The 27027-nt window shown below is 41.3% G+C and overlaps 1 protein-coding gene across 2 annotated transcripts in view; it reads left to right on the top strand.

Annotated features, from left to right (window-relative positions):
- Nucleotides 1-25589, top strand: part of PITPNC1 (phosphatidylinositol transfer protein cytoplasmic 1) — a 214271-nt gene extending 188682 nt beyond the window's left edge. The window contains exons 7-10 of one of the 2 annotated variants that reach the window (XM_054573056.1): nucleotides 3992-4147; nucleotides 8971-9034; nucleotides 18168-18286; nucleotides 21079-21217. In XM_054573056.1, the coding sequence (XP_054429031.1) occupies nucleotides 3992-4147; nucleotides 8971-9034; nucleotides 18168-18286; nucleotides 21079-21084 (345 nt within the window). In that variant the 3' untranslated portion in view covers nucleotides 21085-21217. Of the gene's footprint in view, nucleotides 1-3991; nucleotides 4148-8970; nucleotides 9035-18167; nucleotides 18287-21078 lie in introns of both variants that reach the window. The other variant, XM_054573055.1, reaches the window with a different exon arrangement.
- The last annotated feature ends 1438 nt before the right edge of the window (nucleotides 25590-27027 follow it).

The following is a 27027-nucleotide window of genomic DNA, read 5'->3' as shown; positions in this document are numbered from 1 at the left end:
TCTCTTGGGATTTCTCTCACCACCGTTCTTATGGACACTGACAAGTGACAGCTTCCGGAAAACGGAAGCACCCACCAGCCCTTCCCTGGCACAAAGACGCCTGCATGATGGTCGGCAGTCATATTTTCATTGGTACTTATCAGCATTTTTCTGTGCACTCGACCACAGGATAACCACAAAGTAATAATCATCCGACAGCACTTCGGATATTCCTGCTGCCTTCGTTTGAGGAGCTTAATGAGATCAGAGGAAATTACTTTACAGTATCTCTAAAGGATGTTTCTGTATCACACGCTTCTTATCTCTCGCTTCTTATCTCTCTGGGATGTCTCCTGGGTTATCACATACCACCTATCGGGTGTTGGACTGGAGACTTTGCCTGCATTATCCAACTGAAGCCTTGCAACAACCCCACAAGGGGGTTAGCATGAACACCGTCCGGTGCATGAGGAGGCCTACTCCTCTGAAACATCACACCAGAATTTCAAACGGGACCGTCCTGTCCACGGCGTGTAAGGTTTGGGAGCCCAGGTCTGGGAGTCAGGCAGCACTGAGCTTAAAGACCGGAGGACTGTGGGCGAGTCAGAGATCAGCTGAGGTTTGCGTTTCTCATCTGCAACGCGGGGGTGATACCACACCTCATAGCAGTGGCTTAACCTTAGCTGTACACGCAGATCACATGGGGAGCTTTTGGAAAGTCGGATGGCCAGACCGCACCAAGGCCAATTACATTGGAAGCATGGCAGTGGGGGGTCCACCTTGATCCCCATCCCCAGGGGTTTCTCTCATGGTCCTGGTGGCCAGAAGCCCTAAATCAAGAGGATTATTTTCTGCCTCTCCTGGTGGCTCCAGGAGTTCCTGGGTTTGAGGCTGTGTACCTTCATTCTTTGCTTCTTATGACCTCTTCTCTGTGTCTTCTCCATTTCTGAGAAGGACACTTGTCATTGGATTTAGGGCCAACCCTCTTAATCTAGGGTGATCTCATTCTGAGGTCCTTAGCTTCATTATATCTGCAAAGGCCTTTTTTCCCAGGTGAGAGCACATCTGAGGTCCTGGCAATGAAGACTAGGACATACCTTTTGGGAGTCACCAGGCGACCCACCACAGAGAACTTTCACTGTATTTTCTGATTATACTGGGTTGGGATCCAGGAGTTTCAGGATGTATAATCCACCCTGGCTGGTGTGGCTCAGTGGGTTGAGCACCAGCCTAAGAATCAAGATGTATAATCTGTCAATCACACTCAAGTCAAACTTTGTGTTCTTTTAAAATAGGCCAAACCCTGAAACCAAAATGTGGGAAGATCCAGGGATTTTTGGCATCAGAGATAAAGGTAGAGGCTTATAAACCTCATTTTAAAATAAAGAAACTTGGAAATGAAAGATTAAAATGTAAAACAGCCCAGTTCTTCTATAAAGAACAATAGAAGTGATATAACAGAGTTTAAATCAGGACCAAAATATTGTAGTAGCTGCAGAAACACAAACCAGATATTTTAAAAATTAAAAAAAAGCAAAAGGTTATAAGAAAGGTCAACTGACATGTAAATGGACAATTTAGATATTTATGTTCACAAACTCAAGTGAGAATGAGAATTGAAAATGATTTCAAGAGGGGTGGGGGTGGGGTGGGGGTGGGGGTGGGGAGACGGGGTCCGAATGGGAAAAAGGAGAAAAGTTTGCGACCAGAATATTTTGAGATAAGACCCGAAGGTTAGATTTTTTTCTTTCCTCATCTTCATTCAAAGGCATTTAGTTGGAAGTTCATTTCCGATCTTGGATTTTGATTAAAGGAGTCCTCTAGTAAATCCATCTCCCTTACCTCCCTCCGGCTCTTTGAAAGCGAATCCTTAATTATAGGCCACATTTTAGATTTCCTAGATGAAATCAGCTGCTATAGATATGACACCAGACTTGCAAAGAATCAGCATACTGTTGCCATAAAAAGCCCAATTGTTCATTGCTTCTTTGGCATCTGGCTATAACGAAAAACACCCTCTCCCTGTTTCATATTAAAAGTAAATGTAGTGGAAAGAACATTGGGCTAGAATCAAGGGAGGCTGGAATTCTAGTCCCCAGCCTGTTACCAAGCGCCTGAGGTTTGGGGTAAAATATTTCATTTCTCTTCGGGCTTCAGTGCCCTTATCCATAAAATTGAGGACATGAAACCAAATTTTCATGTCGATCTTAAAAATCCTATTCTGTATCTTGAAAACATGGTGCACTTCTCATTTCCAGGTAGCCTTTCCCTAAAACCTTCTTTTGCCAGAGCATAATATGATTTTATAATTTCATGGTGGGGTCGGGAACCACACAGATTTAAGCATCTACATAATTTTCACTGTGCAGACAGTACCTTTTCGGTCTTATTCAGAACTGAAATCTGCTTTGAAGCCCCACAATTCTTAGCTGCCTTGGAAATGCAACTCGCCAGTGTTCTGTTTGGTACTGCAGAGTCTTGCTTTATCCTTAGGAAGTCTGGAACATACGTTAGTGGGACCTGAACTGACAACAGTGTCTCTTCTGCCACATTGCATTGGTCAAAGCAAGTCAAAGGCCAGTCCAGATTCAGGAGGAGGACCAATGGCCTCCACCCGTTGGTGAGAGGAGCAGCACACGGGCACAGCGAGGGCGGGAGTTGGTAGTGACCATCTTTGGAGACTATCTACCATATCATTGGTGATATGTCCCTTGACTTACCAGTCTTTTTTTATTCTTAATGGTGTTATAGAAACACAGGGCAGGCAGGAATTACGCCTCTGGCCTTAAACATCAAATCTTTTACTACAAACTGTAGGGCACTTTGGACTGTAGGATTGGACACGTTACTCAAAGTTTTCAATGACTGTCTTGGGAAGTGCAGTTATGGTTTACGATGATGGGGTACTTGCTAAGGGCCAGACCCTATGTTTATGCCTTCTTCATGTATCATGTAATGAAATTACCATAATCTTTCCAGGCCTGTGCATATAATTTCAGTGGTGGTTTCTGAGTTGGTTCAGGTGATAAAAAGACAACATGGCAAATTTGGTACCAAAAAATGCCACCCACACTCAAGATCAACAGCCCTTCCCTTCGCAGAAGCACTCCATTGTGATACTTACTATGCATCTTGTTTGCTTTCCCCCGCTTCTAGAAGCTCTTGTCGATTTTGTATTCCATTAATTATGTATTTGTCCCACTCTGGTCCCTATCAAACTCCAGGCCTTCCTGCAATTGATGCAAATTAGGAGGGACTCTGAGGGAAGGTCAGGGAACAGACATCATCCAACTATAATAGCATAATCAATAAAATATAATGTTTTTAAAAAAGAGACTATCCAAGTAGAGTTGAGTTGGTTCTCTGTGTGGAGGAAAGTTCTGTGCAGCCACACACAGACCACACCCACGGCTGAGGCCCTTTCATACCCTTCAGGACAAAGAAATCAGGTCGAGGGAGAGCATACTGTAATTCCCGGATCTGTGCGGGGCCCACAGTATACATTCAGTAAACATGTGCTTAGGATAATGGCTATTATGGTACTACTTTATGTGGCAAACCCAGAGCCAAAGCACACACTGAAAAATCCCCCTGAGGTGGCATGTAGCATTTTTTGTTGCATTTATGTCTCTTTCACAGTTTTGTTGATACATGATTTACATGCCACAGAGTTCACCCATTTTAAAGGGTGATACCCAGTTCAATGGGTGGTAGCACACTTATAGGGCTTTGTGCACTTACCTTAAATCTGATTTTAAAACATTTTTATCACCCCCAAAAGGAACTTTGTTCCCATAGCAGTCATTCCCTATACCATCTCCACCCCATAGTCTTAGGCCACTATCTTTCTCCATGGATTTGCCTGTTCTGGGTATTTCATATAAACGGAATTATACAATGTCGCCTTTGGTGAATGGCTTTTTTCACTTAGCTTTACTTATTTACTTCTCTTATGTCATATCAATGGTGGTTGAACTTTTAAGTTACCATTTCTTTGGTATATTTTTTCCAGGATCCTAAACACTTCAAGTCAGAGAAGACAGGGCGTGGACATTTAAGGGAAGGCTGGAGAGACAATCATCAGCCTATTATGTGCTCCTACAAGCTGGTGACCGTGAAGTTCGAGGTGTGGGGGCTTCAGACCAGAGTGGAACAATTTGTACACAAGGTAAGTGAGCAAACAGTGACTCCGGGGCTGCGGGCAGAGTAACCACCTGTATGGTAAGCGAGAGTAAATGATGTTCGGCAGACATACACATGCTGAGCCAACCCAACATAACTACATCCAGACAACCCTGTTTTCATGCCAGTACATTTTACATACAGACTTAATTTCCTTCCACTGATAGATGTGTTACACTTCACCTCCTCCTCTGACCTCCATGTCTGTCGGGTGAGTGTATTTGGGAAGCTGGGTGTCCAAAACATACTTCTCCCACATGGAAGCAACCCCAGTGCCCATCAACAGGCAAGCGGATAAAAAGTTGTGGTATATATAAACAATGGAATATTATTACTCAGCCATAAAACAGAATGAAATCTTACCATTTGCAACAGCGTGCATGGACCTAGACAACATTACAGTAAGTGAAATAATCCAGACAGAGAAAGACAAATATGATTTCAATTATATGTGGAATCTAAAGAACAAAATTAGGACTTCCAGCCAAGATGGAGGCATAGGTAGATACACTTTGTCTCCTCGCACAACCAAAAGAAGGACAACAACAAATTGAAAAACAAAATAACCAGAACTGCCAGAAAATTGAGCTGTATGGAAGCCCGACAACCAAGGAGTTAAAGAAGAAACATTCATCCAGACTGGTAGGCAGGCAGCCAGGGTGAAGAGGACACATGGCAAGGCGGAGGCCGGCAGCCCCTCATTTGCATGTGGATAAACCAGGAGGAACAGCTGGGGAGCAAGACATACCATGCAACCCAGGGTTCCAGTGCAGGAAAAGAAAGCCTCAAAACCTCTGGTTGTAAAAATCTGGGGGTTGTGGGAGCAGGAGAAACTCGCAGCCTCACAGGAAAGTCCAATGGAGAGACCCACAAGATCCTAGAAAGTACACAAACCCGCTGGGAATCAGCACTAGAAGGGCCCAATTTGCTTGTGGGTAGCGGAGGAACTGACTGAAAGTCTGCTGTGAGCCGAGCAAGCAGCATTGTTCCTTCTTGGACCCCTCCCTGACATACGGCATCACAACACAGCGACCTGGGGAATACCTGAGTCTCCGCCCCTTCCAACGTAACAGGCACACTGAGACAAACAAATATGGCCCAAATGAAAGGACAGATCGAAGCTCAAAAATTGAAAACTTAGTTGAAAAAATAATGAAGGAAAACTTCCCCAATCTGGCGAAGGAAATAGACTTTCAGGAAGTCCAGGAAGCTCAGAGAGCCCCAAAGAAATTGGAGCCAAGAAAGTACACACCAAGGCACGTCATAATTACATTACCCAAGATTAAAGATGAGAGACTCTTAAAAGCAGTAAGAGAAAGGAAAGAGTTACCTACAAAGGAGTTCTTATAAGACTATGAGCTGATTTCTTAAAAGAAACCTTACAGGCAAGAGGGGGCTGGAAAGGAGTATTCAAAGTCATGAAAGGCAAGGACCTACATCCAAGATTACTCTATCCAGCAAAGCTATCATTTAGAATGGAAGGGCAGATAAAGTGCTTCCCACATAAGGTCAAGTTAAAGGTGTTCATCATCACCGAGCCCTAATTATATGAAATGTTAAAGGGATTTATCAAAGAAAAAGAGGAAGATCAAAAACTATGAATAGTAAAATGACAACAAACTCACAACTATCAACAACTGAACCTAAAAGAAAACAAAAACAAAACAAACTAAACAAACACCTAGAACATGAACAGAATCACAGAAATGGAGATTAGAAGGGAAGGGGAAGAGGAGAATGGAGGGAAAGGTACAGGGAATAAGCAGCATAAATAATAGGTATAAAATAGACAGGAGGAAGTTAAGAATACTATAGGAAATGGAGAAGCCAAAGAACTTATATGAACAACCCGTGGACATGAACTAAGGAGGGGAACGCTGGTGGGAGGGGGTTGCAGGGTAGAGGGGAGTAAAGGGAGGAAAAAAGTGGGACAACTGTAATAGCATAATCAATAAAATAAATATTTAAAAACAAAAACAAAATGAACAAACAAAATAGAAACAGATTTATAGACACAAAGACCAGACTGATGGTTGTCAGAGGAGGGGGGCTTAAGGGGTTTAGTGAAAGGGATTAAGAGGTACAAATTGGTAGTTACAAAATAGTGAGGGGATGTAAAGTACACCATAGGGAATAGTCATCAATATTGTACTAATTATGTACAGTGCCAGGTGAGTACTGGAAATATCAGGGGAAACTTTGTGAAGTATGATTTTCTAACCATTATGCTGTGAAAGTAGTACAAAATAATGTTGAATGCAAACTGTAATTGAAAAATAAAATTTAAAAAAAACCATACTTGTCCCTTTGGCATTGGGCTAATCTAGCTCCAGGCATGGGTAGGTGTACTTGGGTTCCAGGCAGAGGCCTGGGGTTCATCTGTGTGCAATATGCAGGGATAATTCTCACTCAAAAGATCCTGCAGATATAGACCCCTAAGGTAGAAGGTGCCCCAAGAAGCAGAATACGAAATCCCAGCAGTCCCATTAGGCACTTCGCTGGAGAATTTATGCTCATACAAAAATTCTGTCACCAAAGAATTGTTAACAGTCTCAAAACACAGATTTCAGTTCTATAACCACTTTGGCTAACACGTTAATTTTGTAACGGGAATTCACTTGGTAATTATTTAACTTTGTTAGGGGCTTCTAACATGACCTCTGACCTCATGGGGGAAAAAATGCAGTGTTGAGTTCTGCCCTTTGTAACTTCTTCCCTTTCCATAAAAATAAATACTACCCAAGTTGTCTCTGCATTCCACATAGGCTAGATATGTTTATTTTTCCACCTAAAAACTGATTTAAAAAAATAGCTTTCTGAAATTCTTTTGGAGGCATTGGAATTTAGCCTTAATGTGCTGAGCTTTTTGTTACTTAGATGGATTTGTCTACGGAGAGGGGTGGCAACTAACAATAAATAGGGCTGCCAGTTGACAATAAAATGTGTGAATCTTGAATTGAGGCCCAAGAAATAGACCGACCTTGGACTCATCATCATAGCAGACCTGGAACAGGTTTCAGGCAGGGAAGGATGCCAGTCTTCTGCTGAGCCCCAGAGCCCGTGCTGCCTGCCCAGAGGTGGGAGCCAAGGGAGACACAAAGAAATCCAGTTCCGGGGGCCCCTGTTGTCCTGCTGTGTCCAATTATTTAGCAGGAACACAGTCAAGGCTCCAGAGTAAATATTTTCCGGCCTCAGCTCGGTGTCTGTGTCAGGCTGTCCCTTCCTTGACTTTCTACATTCCTCACCCCCTTTTTTTTTAACCCCAAATGGTGTCTTACTAGGGCCACTACCATGGTGCATTTTATTATTTCCTCCTCTCTCCACGCCTATTTAGATTGCCATGGGGCGCATGTGTTTCTTTCTCAGGGATGGCTTTAGCTAGCTTTGTGACTCTCTCGAAAGTACCTGTAATAATTGTGCTCTAGTCATAGACCTTCCCACTGTCCCTTTCCAAATATAATGAAGTGTTATCAACGCCCCCAGAGCACACCTGCTCTGGCCCATGAGTTGTTAATGAGTTTCTAGCATTTGCATGGGTGCCTTTCTCTGAACACCTTTGTTTTTTAAGAATCTTTTCACAGTTAAGGAGGAAAAAATGTTCGAAAGTGAGCCATTAGCACATTATTGAATTCTTGTTTCCAAGCAGACAGCTGTGTTGTGCTTAATGCAATAGAGTATATTTACTGGTGCCTCAATGCTGCTCTTTTGATTTCCATGAATTTGACACACTCAGCACTCAAGTACGTCTGGCTTCATGTTGTTTCTTATTTTCACGATATGTTTCCTCCATAAGCCTCACTAGATATCCAGAGTCCTGGGCTAGTAAACACTTTGCTATAAATGCGTCCATGGTTTCTGCAAATTCACCAAAATAAAATCCCTCATGTATTTATACATGCTTGAACCTTGCACGGGAGATTTTTGACAATCGGTAGGTTTGTTTCGTGAGAAGAAAGGAATGTTGGAGGGAGAGTGTGAGTATCCAAGAAACGTAAAAAGGCATATTTATGGAGGACCAAAAAAAAAGAGTACCATGAAATAAAAGCACACGAACAGGGTTACACACGCACATAAACTATATCTATACATCTTTTCTTTGTCCACTATTGTCATGTGTCACCAACAGAAATAGTTTCGTTCCTTTTGTCTCCACCCAAGCTTTCACTGCCACTGTGTTCAGTTCTGGTTTGGTCTCTTCTGTCGTCTCTGTCAGTAATAGTTGACTACACTTGCTCTTTTTTACCCCTTGTTTCATGACAGTCAAGCCTAGAAAGATATACTCATCTTGTATCCCACACCTGCAATTATTTAAAGAAAATTAACCAATATTTAAGATATTTCATCAGAGAAGAAAGTGTTAAGTGCTCTTTACCTAGAAGTGACTTGCTGCCCAGAAAAAATTCCTGATTTCTAACACGTATGACCCCTTCGCACCAGTGAGACATGCCCTTCTACAAATGAAAAGTAGAACTTGTTTCAGACAAAGATAAACAAAAAGAAAAATCTCGAGGTGATTAGCCTGGAAAGTCATTCCGAACACTGTTGTGACTGCCAAGTCGTTGTCATTGGTTTGTATACACCTCCAGCCCAACTTTCAAGTCAGATGGACATTAATTTACACCAAGGACATGCACGCCATGTAAAGGACTGAGGGTGAGCAAGTACAATGTCTGTGTTATTGTCATCACATAGGGACAGAGGGACGGAGAGATTTATCATTGCCAGGATTCCTAGATTGGGAACGATCTATTTTCCATATAGTTTTAATCAAAATGGTACTATTTCAACCTCCTTCTCTTCCTTTTGTAGGTGGTCCGAGATATTCTGCTGATTGGACATAGGCAGGCTTTCGCATGGGTCGATGAGTGGTATGGTAAGTCAACTTCCCTGGGATAACTCGGAGAACAATTTCATAACAGGTTGACTTGGGATTTCAGTCCACCTAGCTTCCTACACTACCTGGGAAGACAACAACAAAGGCAGGGCTACTGCTTCCTGCATCAGAAATAGCACTGTTAGTGGAACATAATGAAGAAAAATAGCTAATAGCTATTGACTGAGCAGGCCCTCGGTATGTTTGATGCTTGCACTCTTGACTTGCATACAAGACTCCATAAATCTCTGAATGGGTTTCAGTCTCATCCTAATTTGTAATATACTTCAAGATGAAAGCTGTCTCAAGCCGTCATATCAAATAAAAGCCATCCTTTGATTCAGAGATCACTTGAAACACTCCCTCACCCAAAACAAAGAGGAATCTGTAAGAATTCAAGGGCAGAGGCATAGGTGCCCCTTAATCTTGACACTATTGTTTTGGCCTTTTTTTTTTTTTTTATCTTTTTACATGACTTGGGAAGAGTTAAACAATTTCTGCACATTTCTAGTAAATGAAAGCGTTTGTCTCATCCCATGATGGATGGACCACCCTTCCCAGATATTCAGCACTATCGCTTTATCTATGTGAATCTACATTCCCAGGATCAGTCCTCAGATGCTAGTGTCCTTGACTATAAATAGAAACAAACATACCTAATTGGCAACTTGGGTTGGAGCTGACTATCTAGTGAAATGCCCTTCTCCTTGGCCTTATTTTAAGTCACACTGAATTTGTTCTGAGTGTAACCTCAATTGCATTTGGGTGCTTTTCTGTCATTGGTTCACCAGTTCCCTTCCTCTTCTGAACAGAAGGTATCGAATTAAAAGTGAAGAGATAGGTTGGACTGAATGGACAAAGACAGTAAGTGGTTGTTAGTAATGTTGTTAGCTATTTCTGAGCCACAGTTTTTAGAAACACTGTTCTGTAGGCCATACGCTTTTTATATTTTGCAATTTTTCCCAGATCTGCATCTTCTGAAGAACAAGTGGGTCTTCTTGGAACAGATTCTTTTGAAAGATCACCATGGTCTCAACACACAGGCCCACGATGTTGGTCACATGCCGCAAGGGGCACTGCCTCATCACATGGCCACGCTGCCTCCCTGAGACCTGTCTGTGGTTGTGCTTTGCGAGGCAGGGGGAGGGAGAGTCTCCTTTGATTACTTCCCCAACCATTAAACCAATCTTTCTGGTTGTTTGTTGTTTTTTTTTTTTTTTCTGGGGAGCTTTATACAAATTTTTAGAGGAAGCACAGACCACAAAATAGATTAAGAATTGGTTTGTCCTGGTTTCCTTACCACCAACATTTAGAAAATAGCAAAAAGATAGTCAAAGAATAATAGGCTGCAAAGGAATAGTGGTTTGGCTAGTGAAGAGGGACCTGAAGGGCCAAATATCTGCCACTTTGAGGGCCGGGAAGACACGGGGCAATTTGTAGACCTCTCTAGTGCCAGAATGCCAAAACAGACTTTTGATAAAACAGTATCACACAGGGTAGCTGGGTCACAATTAAGAGGAAAGTCACTAACAGCCTGTCAATCGGGAAGAACGATTTGAGTACAGACAGGATCTAGAAAGAGAAAAAGTTGTGGGTGGGTCTCTAGTAAGTGAATTGCTGGAGTATGAAGGGTGGGGACCGACTCAGCAAGCCAAGCCTGGAATAAGGAAGAGACTTAAACACTTTCAGTCCACAAAAAAGAAAAATGTCAAAACTATTACAGGGGCCCAAAGCTAGAATAAAGCATCAAAGGAAACAGGAGGTCTCTGGTCTTAGAGACCTCACAGAGAACACCTACCTATTTTATTTACTGGGTTGGCCAAAAAGTTCATATGGTTTTTTTTGTAAAATATAAGACACATTTTTCATTTTTACCAATACCTTTATTGATTTTGATATTTTGAGTACATCAGCTATCTCCCACATGGTATAACATTCATTTTTGTCAATCAATGTCTCAGTTTGATCACTATCAACTTCAGTTGGTTTACCATACTGTGGAGCATCGTCCAGCAAGAAATATCCAGCACAAAGCTTCACAAACCACTTTTGACACATTTGATTGGCCACAGCACCTTCTCCATACACTGCACAAATCTTTTTTTTGCATTTCAGTTGTGTTTTTACCTTTCTTGAAATAATCAAGCATAATATGCCAAAAATGTGTATTTTCTTCCATCTTCAATATTAAAATGGCTGCACAAAAATTCACCAATCTTGGTAAGTTTTTTTTTTAATGCATGCTGATATGACAGCTGCCACAATACAATCTAACACAATTGTTTTGAACGAAGTTAAAGACAACTAAGCACTACTAGAGCCATCTTACAGAAAAAACAAATGAATGTTTTGGCCAACCCAATACTTTAGATAGCTTAGGTGGAGACAGAACTCAAGGAATCTATTGACTAAAAGCCTGTTCTATATCTGAGTACATAAAAACAGCGTGTGGTTTGGTGGACATAGACCATCAGGGCTCCTTGGGCTCCCCAGAGAAGGTCTCTGCCCCCTATGTACACAGTCCTCAGCCCAACCAAAACAAGCAGCGTTTTCACTCAGCAAGGGGTCTGAGAACCACCCCATCCATTTCATGTAAATTACTGCTGGCATCATCTCCCAGCTGAGCCACTTGCCAGCAACACAGTGGCTCCTTCATTACACGGATGCAGACACTCAGGCCAAATGAATGGAAATGGTCCTGCCCGCAGTGTCTTCTCAGCCCCTTATCCAAGGTAATGCTAGGGAATATGGGCCTTTCAGGTGAATGGGTGTGAGTCACTGTTACAGAAGCCAGGTGTCTACCAGGATGACCCTTCAGCCGTGGATACCTGAAGTTGCTTATTTTTCTTTAGTCTGCACTGGCTCAGTGACGCTGTCATTAGTAAACATGGAAAAGGTCCAAAATAAAAACAAACCAACAAAAAACAACTCTTGCCTGTAGGTTATAGCCTGGCTCTCAGAGTGAAGCCCCTGGACCAGCAACATCAGCATCACCTGGTCACTTGTTAGAAATTTGGATTTTAAGGCCCCGCCCCCAACCTACACAATCAGATACACTAGGGTACAGGCCAGCAGCCTGTTTCAGTGAGCCCTCCCAGGTGATTCTGATGCTCGATAAAGTTTAAGAACATCTGGTGTATGGCATGGACTGTAAACCAGATTAGATGGCAAGGAAGGACAGATTAATTCGGTACAAACAGGTTAGACTAGAGAATGGTAGATGTCTTCAGGGCCAACTGCCAAACACTAGTGCCTCGTGAGAGCCAGAACAAGGGGCTCCTTCTGGGCAGATTCAGGGGGGATTGCTGCCTTGGAAATGAATTTCAGCCCCACTCACCCCCCAGGCTGTGTGTCCATGCAACGCACAGCCGCGCGCCCTGTGCAATGGCAGCCCTGATGCCTCTCTAGCTAGACCCCCCGCCTCTGGTGCCTAAGAGTCAAGAAAAAGGGCATTGTAAGGATGGTGGTCTCTTCTTGCCCAAGGATCTTAATTGTGTGTCTTTTCTGAGTTTGAGCATTTTGCTGTTTCCCTAAACAGATGCTATTCTGCTCATGTTCATGGTAAAGTATAACCGTTTCCGCTGTTGGAGGACTTGAGCTTGTCTTTCAAAGGCTTGATTGGTCTCTATCCCCGAGCCTTGGGTGTCTCCTGCATGACTGGAACACTAATCAGAGAAGTAACAACAGCACATTTCGGAGGATGCGGGGGATAAAAATAGGCAGCCCAGCTTCACAGAAGCATAGTTTTGCTTCACAGCCTGACTGTATTTTGAGAGGAACACAGGATTGCCAGGAGGCTGTGATTGAGGGGAACCTCACAAATGTCTTTGAAATCCTCACCCTTCCAAAAATAATCCGGGGGTTAGTTCTAACTGGCATGGATGAAACCACCTCATGAAAACAACTTAGAAATCGATTTGGAGTCCCCAGCTCACAGTGAGTGAAGCAAGCTCAAGGTGGAGGTAGCACTAGCTGGTCGAGTTCACCACGCCTGCATTTTCCAATGGCCTCATGTGAACTTGAGTGCCGTGGCTCTTATGCAATATTTTGTGTGTGTGTGCTTATTTCTCTGGGGAGAGAACTCGTAACTTTCCACCAGATTTTCAAAGGGATCTATGATCCTCTTTCCACTCGTTCAAATTAAGAGCTACAGGAAGAATATCACAACTGCAGACTACAATTCTGGATCTTAATGGTCTGAATACATGGAAAGGGTATGCAGCAAGCTTTGAGGATTGGATAGTTTCACTGCAAAAAAGTATAGCCGCCCTAAGCTATTTATAGCAAGCATTATTGAATTTATAATCATTTTCAAAGGTTTAAATAGGGCACTTCCCAAAGGACAGCCACTGTTTTGGTGGAGCCAAAGGAGTATCAAATCTAATTCATGATTGCTGGAGCTCCCTTCCCCGGCACCACCCCAAACCCAACCCAGCCAGCAAGAAAAAAATGACTTTTATTTAGGCTGAGTAGCCTGGAAGTGGAGAGAAAATGTCTACAGAAGAAAATAATAACATAAAGTGTCATTGGACAGGTTATTGAATTAGAGCTGTAAAACTCTTTTTAAAAATTTTTAGTTGCTACTAATGGGCAGTACAATGTAGGAAAATTCTTGCTTGCAGATGTTTTTTTCCTTGGCATTTATAATTTCTCTGTCTGTTCAACTGACCTCTTCCCTAAAAGCCTTTCAAATATATGATCTTGCCTCCACTTCCCATGAAATCAGCTTGCCTTCTTTAACACTAAAATGATTAAAAGAAAATTGCCACCATAAATAATTTTGAAAGACTAGGAGAAGATACTTGCAATTTATGTAGCTAACAGAGGAGTAATACCTATAATATATAAAGAGGTCCTATTAATTTAAAAAATCCTTAAAAAATCCAACACCTCAATAGAAAAAAAACAGATAAACAGTAGAAAGAGAAATGCAAATGGCCAATAACCTCACTACTAATAACAAGAAATGTAATAAAAACAATAGAAAGGTGTGACATTTACCCATCTGACAGCAAAATTTAAGAGTGATAATATTCGGTTTTGGATAGGTAGAAGAACAAATGAACGGTTTTTATGGAAATGGTAAGTATAGATAACTGATAACCCAGCAACTCCACTTCTAGAAATTTATTCTTAAGGAATACTACACATGTGTTCATGAATATAGATACAAAGCTACTCAGTGTAGTGTTTATAAAAGCTAAAAATTAGTCTTGTTATAAATGTCCATTAACAGAAATATGGTCAGATAAATTATGACATACCCATTCTATGAATATTGTTACAGTTAAAAAGAATAAGGTAGTTCTTATGTACTGGTATGGAAATCATACACATTTTCTATTAGTGGAAAAAGCAAGCCAGAACAATATGTATAGTATAGTATAATTCTATAAGTGTGAAGTAAATGAGACTATGTATGTGTGTGTAGTAATGTACATGTGAATTCATAACCACCACCCCCCCAAAAACTGTCTGGCAACCGTTGGTTATTTCCAGAAGGAATAGGATTGTGGGAGAAGTTAAAAGGAGTTAAACTCTTTTCTCTATGTAATCCGATACTACTTGAATTATTTCTATGAAACATAGTTCATGCATTACTTGAGTGACTCATTAAATAATAATTAGAACCCATATTTTATTTTTTAAAAAGTAGAAAATGGTTGAAGTGGACCAAGATTCATCACATTGCAGTATATTTTGCTCTTTAATGAGAGCCTTTAGTTCATAGTTTAGGAATCAAAGAAGGGTCATCAGTGAACAGGTCCCCTGGGTCCAGAGCTTTGATGAAGCTGAGCTGAGGGTAGAGGAGGCGGGTCCAGTCTCCGCCCGGTCACACAGTCAAAGAAAAGGTTGTGCTCAGGCTCTGAGCAGTGTGACTCAGCATGAGGGGCTAGGAAACTGCCACCTGCTTGGCCCTCACCTGAGGAGGGTGACAAAGGAAGAAATGGCCTCGCAAGAGGACAGAGAAAGGAAATCGTGCTCCACTGAAATGCAGTGAGAGGGGCACGTATATCCCCAGAACACTTCCAGGGCTGCTGGTATCGGTCAACCTCTGACAGCCAAGTGACAAATAACCAAGGCGTACCTTTCTTAGAAGAAATACGTTGCTCGATCCAATATTCTCTTAAATCGGCCCTTTAGCCCAGTATTGCTTGTTGAAAACACCTTTATTTAAGAAACCTTATTTAGGAAAAGTAAATTATGAACTTTTAAATCTATAAATTAAGGGGTGATTATTTTTCAGTTTACTTGCAAAATAATCAACATAGATTCTTTTAATTAAGATTTGCTCTGATGCACATAAGCACTTGGTAGCTGGAAACAAAGAGATCTGACCCTAAATGGCTAAACATCACTGATCGTTGAAAATCAATCAGTGATGGAGATGAATCATCTCTGAAAGGATCATTTGTCATAGGGCACATGTAATTGAGTTTACTAAGAAATTGATTCGTATATAGAAGATAATATACTTTACAGAAGCGAGACATAATACATTTTACCAGATAACCTGAACAGGAACCTGCATTTTCACTTGATTAGCTTTCTATAAATTACTGAGGAATACTGAGAATGTTCATATCATTTCCATAAGCATGTGTGGTAGGTGGGGCTAGCGCAGGGTTTAGGCAGACACATTTTGCTTCTTCATCAGCGGAGACCAAGTTAGCGTCATCTTTTAGAGAACCACTTCATGGGGATGCGCGTTCTCATGTGCTCTGATGGGGAGGTTGTTTTTCTTTTAGATAAAATTTCCTGAAACTTTGTTTCTTAACTCCTAATTTTTAAAAGGAGTTTCTAAACATGTCTTGTTTCTAGAATGGGCAGAATCCTAGACAAGTGTAGCTTCTCCTTACCAATTAGAGTGATGGTGTCCCTCTTCTAAGGATCGCAAAGAGTCGATTTTGAAATAATATTTTTGTCTTTCCTACACAAGTAGTGCATATTTGATGTAGAAAATGTGAAGAATATAGATAAGCAAAAAGAAGAAAATTACCTATAATTCCAACCCCTAGAAACAATCACTGTTAACATTTTAAAATGTATATACTTCATATATTTTAAATGTATATAATGCTTTTCTGACAAAAGTGATTTCATATAATATGCATAATTTTTTACCTCCTATTTTTTATCTAACAATGTACCAAGGACATTTCTCTCTAGTGTTAAATATTTTTCTACATTATTTTTAATGGTTTGCATAGTACTATCAATTCCCTGGGTGGTTCAAATTTTTTACTGTTATGAACAAGGTGGTAATGAGTATCTTTGTTATTAAATCCCTCTTCACAGCCATAAAATTGATCTGTCTTTGAAAGCACATAGTCACATAGTTTAAGCCCTTCTCTTAAAATTGAGCTAATGAAAGATGAAGAATGATCTGTGTTGAAATTCACTAGAACAAAGAAACTGCAATGCCTTTGCTTTTGTTTCCCACATCCCTGCCATGGCAGTAAGGGGGAGGGAAGACAGTGTCTAGTGAACATAAGTACAGAGAAACTTTAAACTTTTAGCTTAAAATGACCTCAGTATTCATATTCCAGGTATATTTGTGTTTAAGAAATGTTGATAACCAGCTGTTGAAATTAAAGCGATTGTATTGAAAAAATATGTTCTCATTGTTAACTAAGATGCGTTTGGTCTCATCACAAAGCAGCATCTCTTTGTTGCTTCCAGTTACCTCGATTTTCTAAAAGAAAAGCATGCTCTTTGCTTGGCCAGACCGCTGCTTAGCATTCTTGATACTTACATTGCTCTGGATGGCATTCTTCATTGACGGCTTTGTGTAGGAGTGAGAATCATCCACTAAATAACATAGCCCAGGTCTGGGTTTAGAGCTGCCCTCTATCTTGGCCCCAGACCATACTGAGTGAAATCATAAACCTCTGGCAAGTCTGCCCTTTGGAAATAAAGAGAATTTCACATGACACACATGGATTGATATAAAAAGACTCCAGACACGTGATGTAGAAAATACCTAAGGAGAAGTTCCAGCTGTGAATACCCGCTTTATATCCCCAAGAAAATTAGCGATCAGGGTGGTCAATTAACTGATCACTCAGCATACCTTTATTGGAAGGAGGCATGAAGTTAAATTCTGCCATGAGAGCACCAGAAGAATGGCGATCTAGGGAAACTGAGGACAAAATGGAGTAATATAACCAAGAGGTAGGATGGGGGATGGGCGAGATAAAACCACAAAAGTACTCAAAGTGAGACTAATTGTTATTTTTATGCACTTCCTATACTGGAAATGGGTGGGTTCTGTGTTAGAGTTTTTTGCCAGTTGGATTAGGACAGTGTCCCTCAGCTCCAGCACCACTGACTGTTGGACCAGATAGGTCTTTGTTGGAGGAAGGGCGGCATCCCAGTGGTGGCCATCATAAACGTCACAAAATTGTCCCCCGTTGAGAACCCCTAGATTAACAGATCATTGTCCTGAAATACTGAAAAACTGCAGATGTGGGCCCAAAATCATAGTGTCACGTGCCAGTTTATTTATAGATGAGTGTGGGTGTAAGTAGCGCCAGCCATCCTCAAGCTGCTAGGCTGCACTGGGGCTCGGTGCAGACCTGCGTTCCCTGACACCGTATATTCTGCGCAAAAACACGTCTCAGCGAGCACTGCAGCCAGTCCCACTCATACTGCTGAGCCTCATTTCTCCGCCTTCTACACCATGTCTCCTATAATAGCAATGAAAGTGTCCTTTCTGTTGAATGCACTGATCGAAAGACTCTATTTGGAAAGGTACATGGAAGGTAAGTGTTAAACTGAGCAAACCTGAGCCTGCCCCTGAAGGGATCTTCTAACTCTGGCCTAGGAGATCTCGGGCTGCGGCACTGCCCACATGCTAACACTCTACCCACTCAGCTCGCTCTTCAGAGGTCACCCCTAAATAATTTCCACTCTTCTCTGTTCTAAGACTGTTTTGACTTCACTTCCTTGTACTCACTCCCCTTTTGGCTGGTCTAGCTAACTTTATGATTCACTCTTCATAAAGTTAGTGAACCCCCTGCTTTTTAAACCTCTCTTTGGCTTCTGCTAAGCTACCATTTTTCCCTAAAGTCTCCCCATTGAAAGTTTGCATTTAATAACGGAAGTTGCCAACGTCTTGACCTTCTTTCAGATATGACAATGGATGATGTTCGGGAATACGAGAAAAACATGCATGAACAAACCAACATAAAAGTTTGCAATCAGCATTCCTCCACTGTGGATGCCATAGAGAGCCATGCCCAATCAAGTGTATGTAGAATTTTTAAAACATGTTGCCCACCCTTTACCAAACGTACACATCCACTGATCTTTGAAATACTGTGAACACTCAGTTCTCAAACTTCCACAAAAAGGGTTGTTGCCCAGAGGCTGTTGGTAAAGAACCTGACCTGGGTCTAAATTGGGCAGTGTCACCTCTTGCTTCCAGACATTTTGATTCTTTAAAGCCACTGGACTTGAGAGTTGTTCCAGTAATAAAAGCAAGAACACGGAGAGTGGAAACATTTTATGGTACTAGAATGACCCGGCCTGCACCTTAAAAGAACAGAGGGGTAAAATCTGGTGTCCTAAGAAAACTGGAGCATCATGTCAGTAACTTAAAAACATAGGTAACAGTTACTCATTCAAGGGAAGGCTTCTGGCCCATCTGGTATTTTAGGTTTCCTGACATTCGCTTTGAAATGCTTCCTATGGCTAAGTTAATGTCAAGGTGAGTCTGTGGTCAGTTCGTACACACTGGCTGCGCAGTGAGAGGGTCGTGAGCAGGCAGTGTACCGGATCTAGCCTGGAACTTAACCCAGGGAGCCTGAGGTTATTCCCTGGAACGTTGGAAATTGAGAGCTAACAGGATGGTGTATGCCAGCATTTTAAATATGGTTATATCTCAGTCATTCGTGCTAATGAAGAGGAGATACAGATGACAAAGAAAAATGTAATCATTAAGTCATTTATATGTACCTTTGTCCAGACCTGGGATCTCTTTGGTGCCAGCTTGAGCTTGCATGCCCCAGAAAAATACATTGATTAGGTTTTTAAGAAATGGATGATGTAGTTATAGAATAGAACATTGAGCGGTGGCCGTTGTAAATGGGCGCTTTGGAATTGTGAAGGCCTTCGGCCGCGCTTTCAATCTTCAGTTAAGCTTTCAGAGCATGCCTTCGGAATGCGCCCCGCAAGGCTGCTGTTGGATGCATGTGACTAGGAGGCTGAAAGGGCCCTGACTCTTCCTCCCCTTTTTGCGTGCAGCGATCGGATTTGCGGAAAACCCTTCTCCCAGGGTTCAGCCCAGGGGAGCCCCTCTTTGCGCATACCAGTAGGACTGCCCCCTCCTTCTCCCCCTGTTCTAAAGTTAGAAATGCTCCTTAGGGAAACTGTCCTTGAATTGTCATCACTTTTCAACTACCTTTTCTTTTAGGAATGTTAGATATCAGTTCCCCCTCAGCCTCTCTCTGAAAGATGCTCCCTGTCAGCATGACAGACAAAGGACGCAGGAAAGAGGGAGGCGCCACGCGTCCACAGATACAAAGCACAGTGCTTGTCTCATTCTGTGTTCTTACAGCTTTCAGCTTAGGCTCTTCACTTGCTTTTCTTTTCATTTTACTGTGATGACTAGTGTTAGAAGGAGAGTTTACCAGGTAGGCGATGGTACCGGAAATGATCCTCCCCCTGCGAAAGCCCGTGCCTCCTCAGGCTGCAGCTCACAGGTGTCCCCAGGGTGTAAGCGAAGGGCCTGCCTACCTCTGCAAGGCTTGCACAAAGTGGTTATTTTGAATGCTTATATTTCCCTTATTCTTTGGAATTCCTTCAAACTGGAGACTACTTATTTTTCCATTGTCTCTCTATCATAATGAAAAACAGTTGAAATCAAGAGGCTGCTGTCCGTCACAAATAAAAACCACAGGGTGCTCAGTGGCATTTAAATCATCAACCCAAGTAGGAACAAATTAGATAGAAAGTATACAAAAGTAACATCCATGCTGACCGAAATAAGGAAATAATCTCCTTTTCAATTGAGCAGTTTCAGTCTCTTCATGGAAGGGAACTTCAAAGAGACTCTTGGAAGGGACTGTGAAATCAAACCCTCTATTATACTGTGGGCGCTCTCTGCTCTCTGCTGGGTGTGTCGGGTAGAGCACTGTGTTCAGCCAGTTTTTTAGAAAGCCTGATTTTTCCAGGATAATACCATTTCTAATAGCAGAAACAGACCCCGAGTCACTGCAATTTTTCTGAGTCTCAATTTTATTTTGCAAAACGGCTTTTTCAAAAATGTAATCTCAATTTTTTTAGCTTGTTTAATAGTCTTTTTTTTAAAGTGGTAAGTTTACAGGTACAGTTTTCCTAGTTCTATTCTGAATTTTATATCCCCACAGCCATAATTTTATATTTCTTTTGTAAAAAACTTTCCCTTCCAGAAAATTTAATAATTGTTTCCAGGAATTCTGCTGAAGGATTTTGTTTTTTGAAAAGTATCTCCAGTTTGCTCATATGTTCTTATGTGACCTACTATTTACCAGGGTGCAGCAAAAATAGGTTACAGTTGTTTGTACAGAAAGTAATACAATAATTAATAAATTATAATACAAGAATAAGCTGTTTCACATACAACGGTAAAGCTACTTTTGCCGCACCTTGTATCGTTCATTTTGGGGCCGTAGATTATTTTAATTACCTTCCCTTTATACAAAAGATGGCCAGGTCTAATAATAGTCATACCATAACATACATACACTGCTCTGGTCTGGTTTTGTACTCTCCTGATATTTTCTTACTCAGAATGCATAAAATACTCACTGACGAGTGTTTTGGGAAGTCTTGGATGGGTATTCATAAAGGACTACTATTTCAGAGGTTTGCCTCCATAAGAAGGAAAAATTCAGGGTCCTCAGGGTTTAGTATTTCAATGATAATTTGGGTTTATAAACCAAAGAGGTCACTTTATCATAGTGTTCCTATAGGTCCTTTAAAAACAGGCATAGAGATTAACCCATTTGTATCTCTTCTAAATAACTGATCATTTTTCTTTCCGTCTTTTTTCTTTGAAGACATGACAATGGATGAAGTTCGAGAATTTGAACGTGCCACTCAGGAAGCCACCAACAAGAAAATCGGCGTTTTCCCCCCTGCAATTTCTATCTCGAGCATTCCCCTGCTGCCTTCCTCCGTCCGCAGCGCCCCTTCTAGCGCTCCGTCCACCCCTCTGTCCACAGACGCACCCGAGTTTCTTTCCGTTCCCAAAGATCGGCCCCGGAAAAAGTCTGCCCCAGAAACTCTCACACTTCCAGACCCCGAAAAAAAAGCCACCCTGAATTTACCTGGCGTACCCTCTTCAGATAAGCCATGCCGGCCCAAATCAGAGTAACTTCATAGGAAAATGTCATGGGGTTTTATATTTTCATTTTCAGGGTCGGTTATATGTTTTTTTGTGTTTATTTTATTTTGTTTTTTAAAGGACCTTCTATAGAAAAAGACTGCTTTGTCACTCAAACATGTTTCTTCAATCTCTAAGTGTGCATGTGGTTAAGTAATTTCACACATAATATGAGTCCCTCAATATGCCACACAGCGTCATGTTAGATGCAAAATGTAAGACATGCAAAGGACAAAAGGCACCTTCCATAGCCATAGCTGCAGCCAGGGAGGGAGCCTTATTATTGGGCATTTGATGATGTTGGTATGGACTTTAAGGGTAAATGAAAACTTTGCACCACTGTGTTACAAGGTGTGGTAAATTAGTAAGTCAGTTTCCTCTCATCAAAACTGAAATTCTCAAAAATATTCTCAGGCATAACATACCTAATTCTTAAATTTTGAACTCATCACCAATACTTGAATACAATTAGTCACTAAGATTCCTACTTCAATTAGCCTGACTCAGGATTTGGGGCCTAATTAACACAAAAATTTTTTGAAAGTTTTAATTATCAACCCATAGAGGCTCCAAGTGCAATTAATGATAACTTATTTATACCTTTCACAGAATTTAATAAAGATTACACATTCCCGTCTTTTAATAACTTTCCCCTTTATGCCCCTGTGGCCTCAGAAATCTTAAGAATTGCCTGGGTGAATGTGACCCTCACTGGCAGATTTTGGAAGGGTTGAGTTAGAAACCGAGAGGCCCAGGTACGACAAACATCATCTTTCTATAGAGGTACCAACAAACCTTAACTTGTCAGCTTCCATCATCATGAAGGTTCTCAAAATTTGCAATTAGAATTCATTGACTACTTGCCCATTCAAAGAAGTTCAAGGGTAGAGTAAGTTCAAGACTAACTGGACTTGAACTCTGTCATAATGTCTAGTTTGGGGAAACCCTAAAAAAGAGATTTGTCTCTCATTTTCTTCCTCGTTTTACTTTTAATAACATCCAGACCTCCTGGAACTGATTGCCCATTACCAGACCTTAGAAAAGACTGTTATTCTCTTACTCTTCATGTGAAACCCAGGTATTGAGAATGTCACAGAAGTCAAGTAAATACTGTCAAGTGGGAGGAGAGAGTGAAGAGAGCTGTTGACTCTCACTTGTAGAGTAAAAAGGAGAGATAGAAGATGCCCTCTGTCTAGCTTTCTTTTTGGCAAGCATTGCTAAGGCAAGATTAGATTCAGGGTTGACAAGAGGCGAGATCATTCACCAGTGGCAGAAAGAGAACTCTCCTTTGATCTTAAGAGGGAAAACCTGCCACCTTCGCACCTCACTGCCTTTAAACGCAGAAGGAAGGGCAAGCAGAATCTAGCGTGTATTTGTGTCCTCCATGAGAGGAAGATAGCAAGGTAATTGGGCAACTCTAAGCCCCAGCTAGCCTTCCTTACCGTGACCTCCAACCTCAGGAAAGGGACCTTCCCAAAACAGATTCCAAAGGAAACACATAGACCAAGGAGCATGTTCTCCTCATAGCCTCTCAGCCGGTGGACCCTCCTGCCGCTCTAAGTGCTCAGCACTCTGCACTGTGTCTTTCTAGTGGATAAACCCAAGGTGCAGGCGCTGGCCCCGTGAGCCCAGCACCAAGTAAGTGTAAGTCATACATCAGACTGTCGAGCTCATTGTTTTTATCTACAGGTTGATATTTAGCTCAAAAATAATTAAATAAACCCAGAACTCCAGGGAAACTAGTTTCAAATAGCTTAGATCAACAGTACATCCCCACTAAGAATGATAGCATTATAGTAAGACACCCTTGCATGGTATGGTAGCATGATGTTTGCTTGTGGGAAAACAATCTTTTACAAACCCCTTGGACTTCCCAACAGCTCCTTCTCCACAGTACTTACTGAGAATGTTTGGCTTTAGGAAGCAAAATTCTGTTTTCACAAGGCAGTAATAGTGTGTATGTATTTGCTTACCATTTATTTGCAAGCTGGTCAAGAGGGGATGGGATCATTTTCTAATAGAACCAGTTTTGTGCAGGTGGTTGACACATCTGACACCTAGTGTTTCCATTTATACCATTGCTGTTTGTAAAGTAGCTTCTGCTATCAAGGCCAGCAATTCTATATGCTTTAGAAAGCTAATTTCTGATTTCCTTCTGTGAGTTTTCTTTTATAGCCAGTACGATGCCACACATATTAATTACAAACTGCTGAGGTAAGTTTGGTTTTTTAGCCATCAAATGTGTGTGCTCCTAAAATATGTTCAGTTTTCTGTCTACTTGTGGTTTGTGTGCATTTAACAAGGGGGGAGGGGTGCGTATATTCCTTTAGCTACTTTGAATGTTTAATCCAGCCATCACCAGTGTGAGTAGTTATATTTTATCTATCTTGGTTTTCAAGTGTCATTTTACATTTTCTCCACACATGCTTTTTTTATTGTGGGGTACTAGCCTGCAATGAATGTGTATATAGAATATTAATAATTCCTATAAGAATGGAAATTAAATGGCTGCATGATGGAAACTTAGAAGAAAAAAAAAAAGCAGAAACTTGAATTCCTTAAGCATGTTTTGGGAAAAATAGAATCTTTAATTCAGTGCCTCTGTCTGCAATGTGGAAATCTTCAACTTTGTTCACCAAAATTGTATTATACCTGTATATATATATACATATATAAATATACTGAGTCGGACACCACCAGTTTGAAGTCTCTGGTAGCCCAATTAATAGTCCACAGAAGAACAGGTGTGCACACCATCCTCACCCAATGTTTGTGAAGAGCACGACGATGACTTTGGATGGGTTCCGAGTATGACATGCACTGTGCTTTCGGCGGCTGCCAAGCAGCGTGGTGGCTTTGACTGCTTTTCCACGATAAGAAGGCCTTGGTGTTTTTACTGCATAAACTTTGTCAGAAGTTAGCTCTGAAGACCATTTCATTTTTTTACTTTTGGACTGTCATGAAGCAAAGCAAAGGAGGCTGTGACATGTTTCAGCCGCCACCATTACAACAGACACGATACGTGTTTGTTGGTGAACGAATTTATAAACGCTTCCATTATGGTTTTGCATCTGTGTGGGAGGAATGGTTTTAATATACTTGGAAGTATTTGTTAGCCATGTTTTGGGTTGTGAAAAGAAATTTCTAAGCACAGTTGTGGTTGTATGATGCGGGCACATAAACCCAAGACCCCAAAAGTAATTGTGGTTTTCTGTCAAGACATTATGATAAATGGCACCCTAAGAGTAGATTTGGATACTTCACAAGAAATCATTTTTATGTGAAAATTTCAAGGCTGATGTATTTATGTGTATTTTTAAATTCTACTTTCCTTAGCATCTCTACACAGCTCAGAGACAACAAGTCACTGGCTGGTTTCAGTCAAAAGGAATTTTACTTTTCAGAAGGGCGGGAGTATGATTTACATAAAATGTATGATCAGATAATTCAATAGACAAGAATTGTCTAAATCAGAAAGTTTTAGTCCCTTTCTGATCATCTGACTTGGTAAGCTAGGCAGCAATCTGCCATCTTAGGTTAAAAAATAAATAAATCTGTCCAGTGACTGTAGCTGGTCGTGGATAGACTATTTAAAACAACTCTTATTGGGACTGAAATGTTACACAATTGCACAGCACTGGCATGCTGAGGCAACGCAGGTTCTTCTGTGTTCTACCTTCAAAACAATCTGTTTGCATTTGAAATGTAAGTGTTTAAGCTTTTTAGGAGTTAGTGCAATAAGAGAATATGAATACGCTGAGAGCTTTTCAGATGTCATTAATTGTAATTTCACTGTTAATAAATCTTTTAGGATGTTTTTGCTTAAAATTGAAAGCATGTCTTGAATTGCAAGTCCCCCGTCAGTTTCTACGTATTACCAAGAAGAGGTTCTCGAGTTGACGTCACACCTATGTCCCTTCTATGTAGCTTCAAGTGTAATTTTTAGTGTTTACATTTCAAGCTGGGATCTTGATTAGTTAAATGAGTCAATACACCACCTCCACTGCTGAAGGACCAAGTTCTGGAATGCACAGTGTTATAGACTCCAAGCAAAGCAAACAAAAGGTGACCTTCACACATGCCATCCTTCTGTGTCATTTTATGGCTGTTTTGTGGGGTTTTTTCCCAGTTATTTATTATTGTTAATAACTTACTTTTTCTTACATTCTGTTGTAAATAAAGTACAAAGCAATCTTCTTTCCAAGTGTGGCTACCTCTTTCCGGTATTCTCAAGGGAATATGGGCAACTGTGAATTTGTGGGTGAGAAGTGATCAAGGAAGAAGAAACAGCCATTGGCCGATACTTAGACCCGGTTCTAGGGGACTCGTGCGCAGGAAGCCTGGCATGCTAACAGTCGTATGGTGCCTTCAGGGCTAGTAGGAAAAGCCTGGGTGCCAGCTCTCTCTACCCCGTCAAAAAATAGACCTACAGTGAATCTATAACCTAGTGGGATCCACACACAGACTCCTCCCTCCATCTAACAGGTACCTGGTTCCCCCTTGTCAAATGTGCGACTGCAGTCTGAGTAGTAACCAAGAAAAAAATCACCTTGGAGGAACACCACTCCAGTGGGACATCAGATTCTCCCCTCATGTCGTGTGTGCGTGTATAACCATGTATAAGTTTAACTTCATGTGGTCGATCCAGACAAACTCTGTTTCCAAGTTTCACATATTGACTTTCTCTGCTTCATTATTAGCCCTCTAACATTGCATACTTCTATAAATTCTCCCTTTTCTGTAGCATGCAACCTAGTAGGATATCACATTGAAGTCCAAACATGTAACCATTTCTACCCCTGGGAAAATTAGAGGCAGCCTTGTACTTGGCCTTAATGTTTTCGCTCTGGTCCCAGTGTTGAGGACTCAAGCTAATAAGCAGCGAAGGTGGTGACCTCAGGTCCTAATGAATCATGCCATGGAGTGCAGCATCAGTACTGAGCTGAATCAAACACCTGGAATTTAGGGACAGTTATCTTTGTAAGTGCCAATAATCCACACCAAAGGCAGACACTAAAGACAGATTGTCATTTCCTCTCCTTTAACTTAGACAAAGGAGATTTGGCCGCTCGGTCACTCAAGGGTGTTTGAGGGCAGCCACATCTGGATCTTTGTGACTTTTTTTTTTTAATCTTATCCCAAAATACCTTTCCTGCTCCCAAGAGACTCTCTGCATAAGATGCTGGCAGTTTTGTGCTCATTAGCAACCCTTGAGAATCATTTCGTGATCTTCAGCACACCAGGTATTATATCCAGAGCATTTGAAAGGTCCTGCTGCTCTGTGTAGTCTGCTGTGAAAGTCAGCCCCCAGCGCTCAAGCGGCGAGCCTCGTCTCAGAGCACAACTTGAACAATTCGGTTTCCACAGGTTTGGATTTTCCCGCTCTCAACTTGGAAACAGCTTCTATTTCATTGCATTTTGTTAAAATCTATTAAACAGACCCAATGATGTGAGTTTTTCTCTTAGTGCTTTTAGACTGTTCTTCTTTGGAGATAACTCCTGGATGCATACCTTTCTATGAAATGCTTCAGGAATTGTGGATTGTTTTACAAGTACCTTTTCATTTGGTATGTAACATGTTTATCATTTGTCATAGCTATATAGTAGCCCACTGGGTTGGAAA

The sequence above is a fragment of the Pteronotus mesoamericanus genome, unplaced genomic scaffold (assembly GCF_021234165.1).
Source record: "Pteronotus mesoamericanus isolate MK-2021 breed Mesoamerican mustached bat unplaced genomic scaffold, CSHL_Meso_final contig_246, whole genome shotgun sequence".
Classification (NCBI taxonomy): Eukaryota; Metazoa; Chordata; class Mammalia; order Chiroptera; family Mormoopidae; genus Pteronotus; species Pteronotus mesoamericanus.
Note: the sequence above shows the minus strand (reverse complement) of the source record. Positions and strands in the feature narration are given on the sequence as shown.